This window comes from Sciurus vulgaris, assembly GCF_902686455.1.
Source record: "Sciurus vulgaris genome assembly, chromosome: 2".
NCBI lineage: Eukaryota > Metazoa > Chordata > Mammalia > Rodentia > Sciuridae > Sciurus > Sciurus vulgaris.
Genome location: NC_136462.1, coordinates 144698631 through 144711392, shown reverse-complemented (window position 1 = coordinate 144711392; position 12762 = coordinate 144698631). Strand labels below are relative to the sequence as shown.

The window sequence follows — 12762 nt, the reverse complement described above, 5'->3', positions numbered from 1 at the left end:
TTACAGTCTTTGTAAGGATCGGTAGTTTTCTACCCAAAAGTGCAGGACACTACATCTATGAGTGCCTGCCTAGTCACTACAGGAAGGACATTGCAGGCAGAGGCTACAGTGCATGCAGACATCTGCAAAATGCCCACTGAGTGCAGTGATCCACAGGAAGTGCAATACAATAGCACAGTCCTGAGATCAGGGCAGAGAATCTGCAAGGCTAGAAAAGGCTCCATGGGTCCTGATAAGAAAACTGGACTTCAGAACAGCCATTGCAGTACACTGAGCTCCACAGAGACAGCGCTGGGGCAAGTTAAGAGCCGGATAGGTCCTGAGTGACACTGAGGAAAAACAACTAAACATGGGCAAAGGGGATCCTAAGAAGCCGAGAGGCAAAATGTCAACCTATGCATTCTGTGCAAACTTTCTGGGAAGAGCACAAGAAGCACCCAGATGCTTCAGTCAACTTCTCAGAGTTTTCCAAGGAGTTCTCAGAGAGGAGGAAGACCTTATCTGCTAAAGAGAAAGGAAAATCTGAAGACATGACCAAAGTGGACAAGGCCCGTTGTGAAAGAGAAATGAAAACCTATATCCCTGCTAAAGGGGAACAAAAAGAAGATCAAGGATCCCAATGCACCCAGAGGCCTCTGTTGACCTTCTTGTTCTTCTCTGAGTATTGCCCCAAAATCAAAGGAGATCATCCTAGTCTATCCATTAGCAATGTTGCAAAGAAACTGGGAGAGATGTGGAAGCACACTGCTGCAGATGACAAGCCGTATGCAAAGAAAGCTGCTAAGCTGAAGGAAAAACACCAAAGGAATATTGCTGCCTCCTGAGCTAAAGGAAAACCTGATGCAGCAAAAAAATGGAGTCATCAAGGATGAAAAAAGCAAGAAAAAGAAGGAAGAGGAGGGAGATGAAGAAGATGAAGATGATGATGATGAATAAGTTGATTCTATTGCAGTTTTCTTTTTCTTGTCTATAAATCATTTAAGCCCCTATCATAACTCATTCCTTCTAAGAAAAAAAAGTTGAAATGTAAGGCTATGTAAGACTTGTCTTAAACTGTACAGTGTCTTTCTTTGGATAGTTAACACACTACCTAATGTGTCTTTAGATAGCCCTATCCTGGTGGTATTTCCAATAGCCACTAACCTTGCCTGGTACAGTATGGGGGTTGTAAATTGGGATCTCGTTGGCCCACAACACAAATTTGTTATGTATGGGGACAGTAGTGTTTCATCTTCAGTTATCTCTGATGCAGCTTATATGAAATAATTGCTGTTCTGTTGACTGAATACCACTCTGTAATAGAAAAAAAAAATAGTTACAGCTGGTTTGTTGACATTCAGAATGCTTCTAAGTAAAGACAATTTTTTATTAGTCAAAAAAAAAGAAAAGAAAGGTGGACTTTATCCCATAGAACACAGGCTAAAAACTGATGACTCATGCATCTACAATTCTAGTTTTGACCATATTTCTAGAATAAATTTTTAAATTAGCAGATCAGTCAGCCCAGTTGGAAATGACACACGATCTTAGTGGCATTCAACAGTATCATGTTTTCTTTCTTGCTCACCTTCAAGTCTGTCATGGGGTGACCCCAGCTTCACTCCATAATCTGACCATTCTAAGACAAAGCCTGAGGGAGCAAGTGTGGATTGGGATGTGTACTTGAAAGAATGGGGAACTTACAAAGTGGAACAGAAATTATTTTAAACTAACATCTGATACAAAATTAGCCGCAGAGAGAACCACCATACAAACTTGAGTAGACCCTCCCAAAAATTTGGCTACCATTGACCTTTCTCCAGGAATTTTCCTGTTTGAAAAACACCCTTAGCTCCAGCAAGTGTGAATGCAGCTGCCATAAACTACACCCTACAGGGAAACTTCCAGCCAGGAAGACATTTCCATTAGCACCAAATAACCCAATAGAACATTCCATTCTCTCCCATTAAAGCTCTAAGCACATCCCTTTTGTTAAGTTGTGTCTATCAACCTTTACTCCAGGGCTCTTCTTCCAGTACTGCATTAATGGGAGCTCTTTGTGTACTTGTGAAAATAAACTTTGCCTTTCCTCCTGCCAATCTCTCTTTTCTCAGTTAATTTGTCAGGCCCCTGACCATTTCACACCCAAGTCAATAGAGGAAAACTCTTTTCTCTCAATACATTTTTGCAATCAAGGGAAACGGATAGTGGCACTGAGATAGGAATTTGGGGATACAGAAAAGGAAAGGCATACTAAGTCTCAAAAAAGGAGCATCTGAGAGCTGTTGGTGTTCAGGAAAAACCCATGAACCTTTGAAATACAAGAAAAGCCTTCGTGAACAACCCAGCCCAGGCCCTTGGCCCACTGCCTTAACCCATGCACTTGACCCATACCCTTGTCTGCAAAAATAACATGAGGACAATGTGTAAGCAGTAGAGAAACTGGCACAAAATCGTGTAACTCTTCCCTGGCTCCCCTCATTACTGTCCCTCTGTAAATATTAACATCCCATACCAAGAGATTGCTGTCTCTCCCCCTGGAGACAGTCTGCATTCTCCCTTGAATGTGTATCTCTTACATCACCCTTAAAGATGTCTCTCCCTTGAAATAGCCCACATTTTTTCCTGAATGTGCATCTACTTTCCTATGTAAATCTTTGCATCTAACTGGTACATACTGAAATTGTTTTCTGTCAGATACACCAAGAACTCCACTTGTCCTGCATCAAGGTCCCCCTCTCCAGGAACTCTTCAGTGACAGAATCATGCAGCGACTCTTAAAGCTTTAGCTTAACAGTGGTCATATCAATGCTGCTTGCATTGCATTAGCCAGAGCACATGATATGGCCATGTTCTCCCCAGCATTGGGTCTACTAAGAAAGGACAAAGAAAATTTTGCAAAAAGAAAAAACTATTTTATTGACCCAGTAACCAATATTTAAAACTGGACACAAGAACTAGAATTTCTTTTTTAAAAAAGAAAATACAGTGTGCAAATACACACTGGCAACCCAGGGCTGTTTCCACATAGTCAGTCAGTGAGCACTGAGTTTCAGTCATGCCTTTTAGACCAAGGCTTCTTCCCAGATTGCCCCAGTTCCTGCCCTCCCTGCTTACTCATCTGTGTTATTAAGATTAAATGAGCTTGTGACCCTAGAGCAATGGGCGGCCACCCAGGAAATGAAGGAGAAAGGTGACAGGAACAGACTGCTGCTCAATTTTGTTACCAGAATTAAATGTTCATGCTGCCTGCTGCTCAACCAGGAGACAGAAGTAGGTGAAAGGAATCAGTTTTATTCTAAGCCAGCCCTGAAGAAGACAGAGGCGTCCTACCTCAAATTTTTTGTCTTGAAGGGGCTCAGGGTTTGGAGGGGCTTTCTGGGGAATAAAAGGAGGTACTGAGAGACAGTGGGCAGGAAGGCTCTGCTGGGCAGGGTCTTGTCAACTAGGTGAGACTCTCCTTTCTCGTCCTCTCCAGAAATGGCAGTGGACCTGGAGTTCCTGGGATCAGCTCCTGCATTTCCTATTCTGACAGACACATTGCTTTACTGCAAGTTAATTCATATATGACAGATACTATTCATCACAGAACTGAGGGAAGGACAGTGGTTACAGAGGTCACTAGATGTTCTGGGTCCTACAGAAAGATCATTTAGCTGTTAATAGCTCCATCATCTAGCTGGGGCTTCTCTTCAGCCTAAAGAAGGGGTGGAAGGGCACAAGGTAAGGGGTGAAGGACAGTTTCAGAGGAGTGCCAGTTACAATTTGAGTCTGAAGTTAAGGGGAAGCCCACAACAGAACCAGAACATCAGTGAGAGGTTACTGCAAGAATCCCAAATTCAGCAGGAGAAAGTAGTTTTAAAAAATAGAGGAGGTCAGATGACGGCACTGAGCCTGCCCCCCCACATTGAGGTCAGATGCCAGCATTGAGCCTCCCCGCCCTTCCCCCTGCCCACCATCACAGACTGACGCCATCACTGAGCCTACCCCCCCACCCCAAGGTCGGACTGGGCACTGAGCCCCCCAGCCTGCCCCCACACCAAGGATGGAGGCTGGTATCTGAGCCTGCCAGCCTGCCCCCTTACTGCTTGAGGGACATTGCACCTGCCTCCATGCTGACTCAGCTCACCCTTGATGGGGTTCCCCAGCTTCTTTGGAAGCTGGTGCAAGAATTTTGAATTATTCCTGAGGGTGTGGCCATCATCATTGGAAGAGGGCAGCTCCCTTCCTGAGATACCTACAAGAGACTAGAGGCCCTTTGACAGGTACCTCTATTTACTCACTTGCATCCTACACCCTTCCCCATCCTCTTGTTCACAACTAGAAATACTATAAATAGTAATCGAATTGACCCTGTTCATTACAATTATGTTAAAGTCTTTATAGGGGCTATCTGATTCAGGGCTGCATTTTCTCTGTATTGGGTGCTACTGGTATTGATTTCCCCTTCAGAGGAGAGGCAGTGGAAAACTACAGGGTCATAATAAGCCTGCAAGGGGGGAACACCAGTATCTCTGATCTTCACTGCTAGAGGGGAATAAATAGAAACAATATGAAAAAACAGGGGAAAAACCAACCAAGATGCTATTGTGATAGAATCCAATGACAGCATGACAGTAGAAATGACAGAAAAAGAGTTTAGAATCTGCATAATTAAAATAATCCATGAAGCAAAAGATAAGAGAGCAAATGCAGGCAATGAATGACCATTCCAGTAAACAGTTGAAAGAACAAATGTAGGAAGCAAAAGAACACTTCAATAAAGAGATAGAGATTCTGAAAAAAAAAAAAAAAGACAAACAGAAATACATGAAATGAAAGAAACAATAAACCAAATTAAAAACTCCATAGAAAGCATCACCAACAGAGTAGATCCCATGGAAGACAGAATCTCAGACAATGAAGACAAAATATTTAATCTTGAAAATAAAGTTGAACAAACTGTGAAGATGTTTAGAAGTCATAAACAGAACCTCCAAGAATTATGGCATATCATGAAAAGACCGAATTTAAGAATTATTGGGATTGAGGAAGGGACAGAGAAACAAACCAAAGGCATGAACAACCTGTTCAATGAAATAATATCAGAAAATTTCCCAAACCTGGAAAATGAAATGGAAAATCAAATACAAGAGGCTTACAGAACACCAGGTGCACCAAAATTACAACAGATCCACACTAAGGCACATTATAATGAAAATGCCTCACATACAAAAAAAGATAGGATTTTAAAGGCTGCGAGAGAAAAGTATCAGATTACATATAAGGGAAAACCAATATGGATATCAGCAGATTTCTCAGCCCAGACTCTGAAAGAAAGAAGGACCTGTAACAATATATTTCAAGCTCTGAAAGAACACGGATGCCAACCAAGAATCCTATACAGCAAAACTAACTTCAGGGGTGCCACCAACCAGAAGTTTGAAGGGTCCATGGATGCGTGTACCCTCATGTTTCCAGAGGGATGCCACCACTCGCTGGTTACCTGGCTCTTTGTCAGAGAAATTGCAGGTTTCCCTGGAGCGTGTTCCGGAAGGGAACTAGCGGGCAGGCAGCCAGCCCTCCAAACCTCCACACCAAGGTGGGTCACAATCTCGGAGCAAGCCTTCAGGTGAGTCAGCCCTCCTGCATCACAGAGCTAGCCTGGGGGCAAGCCAGCCAGCCCAATCTCCACACCGAGGTCAGATGCCATCACTGAGCAACCCCACCCAACCACGACACCAAGGTTGGTCACCATTGTGGAGCTAGCCGGCAGGCAAAGTCAGCCCACCTGCATCACGGAGCAAGCCAGTGGGCGAGCCTGCCTGCCTGCATCGCAGACCTAGCCTGGCAGACAGCCAGCCCACCCAACCCTCACACCAAGGTTGGACACCTTCACTGAGTGACGACGCCCGACCCCCACATTGAGGTCAGACGCCATTGCTGAACCTGCCTGTCTGCCCCCTCTACTGCTGAGGGACACTGCAATTGCCTCTGTGCTGACTCAGCTCACCCTCGCTGGGGCTCCCCAGCTTCTTTATAGGCTGGTGCAGGCATTTTCAATTATTCCTGAGGGCATGGCCATCATCATTGGAAGGGCAGCGACCTTCCTGAGAAACCTACAGGAGACTGGAGGACCTTTGACAGGAACTTTGACAGGAGTCAAGAAGAGGAGGTATTGAGAGACTTGGGACCAACTCAGAGCCACCAGGTGAGTCTCTCCCACTGGGTGGGCTCCCCGGATGGGGCAGCAGTCCCGGAACACAGGGAACTTCATGGAGTAGAGTGGCCCAGTGAGACTCCCCTGCTGGAGCTGTGAACCAGGTCAACTGGGAGCATCGCAGAGAAGGGCCACACAGCCAGAGGCTTTGGTGCAGAGTGAGGGTCCCAGGCCCATACAGTAGCTCTGGACCCCAGGTAATGCAGCAGAGGGGGCATGCAGCAAGGAAGTCCCTCGCAGGACCAAGCTCCCCAACCCAGGAGGTAGGTCTGGACCCGTGGGAACATCACAGAGGAGGGTTGCCCATCCAGGCAGTAGTTCTAGACCAAAGGGAACTTCTCAGAGGAGAGCTGCCCAGTGAAACTTCCCCACCAGGTGAGTCTTCCCCACTGGGCAAGGCTTTCCCACCAGGGCAACAGAACCAGAGACACAGGCCCAGACCAGACGTGCCCCAGTCTGTAGTCTAGTCCCCCTAAGGCTGACCATCAGTCAACAAGTGGAGGCACCTCCGCCCACTGAGAGGGAATATACTCCACCTGAAGGCCACCACCCCTAGAGGGGCAGGTTCCTTGTGAAGCAGCGCATTACCAAGTTCCTCCAAGACTTCAGGCTACTGAAGGCTAGGAGGTGAGTTATTGGAAATCTACAGGGACAATAGTAGTCAATAAAGTAAATCTGCAATATCTCAGACTTTCACTACAAGAAGGATAGATACCTGAGCAATATGAGAAACAAGGGAAGAAAATGTCCCAAACAAACTTAGATGCTACAGCAATAAAATCCAATGACAGCATGGCAGAAGAAATGTCAGAAAGGGAGTTCAGAATGTACATAATTAAAATGATCAGAGAAGCAAACGATGAGATGAAAGAGCAAATGCAGGCTTTGAATGATTGCACCACTCAACAGTTAAAAGAGCAAATGAGGGAAGCAAAAGATCATTTCAATGAAGAGTTAGAGATACTGAAAAAAAAAAAAAACAGAAATCCTTGAAATGAAGGAAACAATAAACCAAATTAAAAACTCCATAGAAAGCATATCCAGTAGGATAGAACACCTGGAAGACAGAACCTCAGACATTGAAGACAAAATATTTAACCTTGAAAACAAAGTTGACCAAACAGAGAAGATGATAAAAAATCATGAACAGAATCTACAAGAATTATGGGATATCATGAAAAGACCAAATTTAAGAATTATTGGGATTGAGGAAGGCACAGAGAGACAAACCAAAGGAATGAACAATCTATTCAATGAAATAATATCAGAAAATTTCCCAAATCTGAAGAATAAAATGGAAAATAAAATGCAAGAGGCTTATAGGACTCCAAATATACAAATTACAATAGACCCACACCAAGGCACATTATAATGAAAATACCTAATGTACAAAATAAAGACAGAATTTTAAAAGCTACAAGAGAAAAGAATCAAATTACATCAGGGAAGCCAATATGGATATCAGCAGATTTTTCAAACCAGGCCCTGAAAGCTAGAAGGGCCTGAAACAACATTTTTCAAGCTCAGAAAGAAAACAGATGCCAACCAAGAATCTTATACCCTGCAAAACTTACCTTCAGATTTGACGACAAAATAAAATCCTTCCATGATAAACAAAAGCTAAAAGAATTTACAAAGAAAGCCAGCATTACAGAACATTCTCAGCAAAATATTCCATGAGGAAGAGATGAAAAACAACAATGTAAATCAGCAAAGGGAGGAACTACCCTAAAGGAACAGCAAAATAAAGGAGAAACCAAGTCATGTCAAAAAAACAAAAATGAGCCAAAGGATCGGGGAATACAAATCATAACTCAATAGTAACCTGAATGTTAATGGCCTGAACTCATCAATCAAAAGACATAGACTGTCAGATTGGATTAAAAAGAAAGGTCCAACAATATGCTACCTGAAAGAGACTCACCTCATAGAAAGAGATTCCCACAGACTAAAAGTGGAAGGATGGGAAAAAATATTCCATGCACATGGACACAGCAAAAAGCTGGAGTATCCATCCTCATTTCAGATAATGTGGACTTCAAGCCAAAGTTAGTCAGAAGGGATAAAGAAGGACATTTAATACTGCTTAAGGGAAGCATAAAACAGGAAGATATTACAATTTTAAATATTTATGCCCTAAACAATGGAGCATCTATGTATATCAAACAAACCCTTCTCAATTTTAAGAATCAAATAGACCAAAACACATTAATACTGGGGGACTTTAACACACCGCTCTCACCACTGGCTAGATCCTCCAAACAAAAACTGAACAAAGAAACTATAGAACTAAATACTACAATCAATGATATAGACATAATGGATATTTACAGAGTATTTCATCCATCATCAAGGAAATATACTTTCTTCTCAGCAGCTCATGGATCCTTCTCCAAAATAGACCACATGCTATGCCACAAAGAAGCCATTAGTAAATACAAAAAGATAGAGATCCTACCCTGTATCCTATCAGACCATAATGGAATGCAATTAGAAATGAACAATAACATAACAAACAAAAACTACTCATACAACTGGAGACTAAATAATATGCTATTGAATGATGCAATGATAACGGAAGACATCAGGGAAGAAATAAAAAAATTCTTAGAGGTAAATGAGAACAATGACACAACATATCAAAATCTCTGGGACACTATGAAAGCAGTACTAAGAGGAAATTTCATTGCATTGAGCTCATACACTGAAAAATAAAAAGTCAACAACTAAATGACCTAACATTACATTTCAAAGCCCTAGAAAAAGAAGAACAGATCAACACCAAAATAGTAGAAGACAGGAAATAATTAAAATCAGAGCTGAAATCAATGAAATTGAAACAAGAGAAACAATTGAAACAATTGACAAAACGAAAAGTTGGTTCTTTGAAAAAGTAAACAAACTTGATAAACCCCTAGCCACACTAACAAAGAGAAGGAGAGAGAAAACTCAAATTACTAGAATTTGTGATTAAAAAGAAAAGATCACAACAGACACCATTGAAATACATAACATAATTAGAAGCTACTTTGAAAATCTATACTCCAAAAAAATAGAAAATATTGAAGACATCGACACACTTTTAGAGACATGTGATCCTCCCAAACTGAATCAGGAAGACTTACACAATCTAAACAGATCAATTTCAAGCACCGAAATAGAAGAAGCCATCAAAAGCCTACCAACCAAGAAAAGCCCAGGACCAGCTGGATTCTCAGCCAAATTCTACAAGACTTTTAAAGAATAACTGATACTAATACTCCTTGAAGTATTTCAGGAAATAGAAAAGGAGGGAACCTTCCAAATTCATTCTATGAGGTTAGTATCACTCTGATACCAAAACCAGACAAAGACACATCAAGGAAAGAAAACTTTAGACCAATATTCCTGATGAACATAGATGCAAAAATCCTTAACAAAATGCTGGCAAATTGCATACAAAAATATATTAAAAATACAGTGCATCATGATCAAGTGGGGTTTATCCCAGGGATGCAAGGTTGCTTCAACATCCGGAAATCAATAAATGTAATTCATTACATCAATAGGCATAATCACATGATTATTTCAATAAATGCTGAGAAAGTGTTTGATAAAATACAGCACTTCTTCATGCTTAAAACACTATAAAAATAGGAATAGTAGGAACATACATCAACATTGTAAAGGTTATCTATGCTAAGCCCACGGCCAACATCATTCTTGATAAAAACTGAAAGCATTCCCTCTAAAAACAGGAACAAGGCAGGGATGCCCTCTTTCACCACTTCTATTCAACATCATCCTTGAAACACTTGCCAGAGCAATTAGACAGACCAAGGAAATTAAAGGGATACAAATAGGAAAAGAAGAACTAAAGCTGTCACTATTTGTTGATGACATGATCCTATATTTAGAAGATCCAAAAAACTCCCCTAGAAAACTTCTAGAACTAATAAATGAATTCAGCAAAGTAGCAGGATATAAAATCAATACGTGTAAATCTAATGCATTTCTATTCATAAGTGATGAATCCTCTGAAGGAGAAATTAGGAAAACCTTCACAGTAGCCTCAAAAAAATAAAATGCTTGGGAATTAATCTAACAAAAGAGGTGAAAGATCTCTACAATGAAAACTACAGAACAATAAAGAAAGAAATTAAAGAAAACCTTCAAAAATAGAAAGATCTCCCATGTTCTTGGATAAGCAGAATTAACATTGTCAAAATGGCCATACTACCAAAGGCACTCTACAGATTCAATGCAATTCGAATTAAAATCCCAATGAAATTTCTCATAGAAATAGAGAAAGCAATCATGAACTTCATCTGGAAGAACAAGAGACCTCAAATAGGCAAAACAATCCTGAGTGGAAAAAGTGAAGCAGGAGGTATCACAATACCAGAGAGCAATAGTAACAATATACTACAGAGCAATAGTAACAAAAACAGCATGGTATTGGCACCAAAATAGACAGGCAGACCAATGGTACAGAATAGAAGACACAGAGACAAAACCACATAAATACAGTCACCTCATACTAGAAAAAGGAGCCAAAAACATACAATGGAGAAAAGATAGCCTCTTCAACCAATGGTGCTGAGAAAACTGGAAAACCATATGCAACAGAATGAAACTAAATCCCTATCTCTCACCCTGCACAAAACTCAACTCAAAATGGATCAAGGACATAGGGAATTAGACCAGGGAACTTGCACCTAACAGAAGACAAAGTAGGCCCAAATCTTCATCATGTTGGCTTACCATCAGACTTCCTTAGCAAAACTCCCAAAGCACAAGAAATCAAAGCAAGAATCAATAAATGGGATGGGCTCAAACTAAAAAGCTTTTTCTCAGCAAAGGATAAAATCAAGAATGTAAAGAGAGAGCCTACAGAGTGGGAGAAAATCTTTTCCACATGCACTTCAGATAGAGCACTTATCTCCAAAATTAATAAAGAACTTACAAAACTTTACACCAAAAATACAAATGGGCCAAGGAACTGGACTGACACTTTACAGAAGAAGAAATAGAGGTGATTAATAAATATATGAAAAAGTGTTCAACATCTCTAGTAATTAGAGAAATGCAAATTAAAACAACTCTTAAGATTTCATTTTACTCCAATTAGAATGGCTATTATCAAGAACACAAACAAACAAAAACGGCATGGTATTGGTACCAAAATAGACAGGTAGATCAATGGTACAGAATAGAGGACATGGACACAAACCCAAATAAATACAATTTTCTCATACTAGAAAAAGGGGCCAAAAATATGCAATGAAAAAAAGGTAGCCTCTTCAACAAATGGTGCTGGGAAAACTGGAAATCCATATGCAACAGAATGAAACTAAATTCCTATCTCTCACCGTGCACAAAACTCAACTCAAAATGGATCAAGGACCTCGGAATCAGACCAGAGACCCTGCAGATTATAGAAGAAAAAGTAGGCTCAAACCTTCAACTTGTTGGCTTAGGATCAGACTTCCTCAACAGGACTCCCATAGCACAAGAAATAAAAACTAGAATCAACCACTGGGATAGATTCAAACTAAAAAGCTTTCTCTCAGCAAAGGAAAGTGTCAGCAATGTGAAGAGATAGCCTACAGAGTGGGAGAATATCTTTGCCACTCATACTTCAGATAGAGCACTAATTTCCAGAATCTATAAAGAACTCAAAAAACTCTACACCAAGAATACAAACAATAAAATCAACAAATGGGCTAAGGAAATGAACAGACACTTCACAGAAGAAGATCTACAAGCAATCAACAGATACATGAAAAAATGTTCAACATCTCTAGTAATAAGAGAAATGCAAATCAAAACTACCCTAAGATTTCATCTCACCCCAATTAGAATGGCGATTATCAAGAACACAAGCAACAATAGGTGTTGGCGAGGATGTGGGGAAAAAGGTACACTCATACATTGCTGGTGGGGTTGCAAATTAGTGCAGCCACTCTGGAAAGCAGTATGGAGATTCCTCAGAAAGCTTGAAATGGAACCACCATTTGACCCAGCTATCCCACTCCTTGGCCTATACCCAAACGACTTAAAATCAGCATACTACAGAGATACAGCCACATCAATGTTCATAGCTGCTCAATTCACCATAGCCAGATTGTGGAACCAACCTAGATGCCCTTCAGTTGATGAATGGATAAAGAAAATGTGGCATATATATACAATGGAATATTACTCCGCCATGAAGAATGATAAAATCATGGCATTTGCAGGCAAATGGATGAAATTGGAGGACATCATGCTAAGTGAGATAAGCCAATCTCAAAAAACTAAGGGACGAATGATCTCGCTAATAAGCAGATGAGGACATATAATGGGGGGTAGGAGGGGTTAGCGTTAGGGTTAGGGTTAGGTTTAGGGTTAGGGATAAGGTGGATGGTAAGAATGGAGAAAGGAAGGACTGTATAGAGGGAAAAGAGGGGTCGGAGGGGTGGGGGGGAAGGGAAAAAAATAACAGATGAATCAAATAATATTGCCCTATATAAATTTATGATTTTCAATTAAAATTAAAAAAATTATTAGAAAAAAATGCAAACAATAATAGATGTTGGTGTGGATATGGGGGAAAAGGCACA

At 40.9% G+C, this 12762-nt stretch overlaps 1 protein-coding gene across 1 annotated transcript; it reads left to right on the top strand.

Moving 5' to 3' along the window:
* Nucleotides 1-395: 395 nt before the first annotated feature.
* Nucleotides 396-824, top strand: LOC306655345 (high mobility group protein B1-like; the record flags this gene model as incomplete). The annotated part of the gene is made up of 1 exon (XM_079129706.1): nucleotides 396-824. One exon carries the CDS (start codon nucleotides 396-398, stop codon nucleotides 822-824), a length of 429 nt encoding a protein of 142 aa, XP_078985832.1.
* Between the last annotated feature and the right edge of the window lie 11938 nt (nucleotides 825-12762).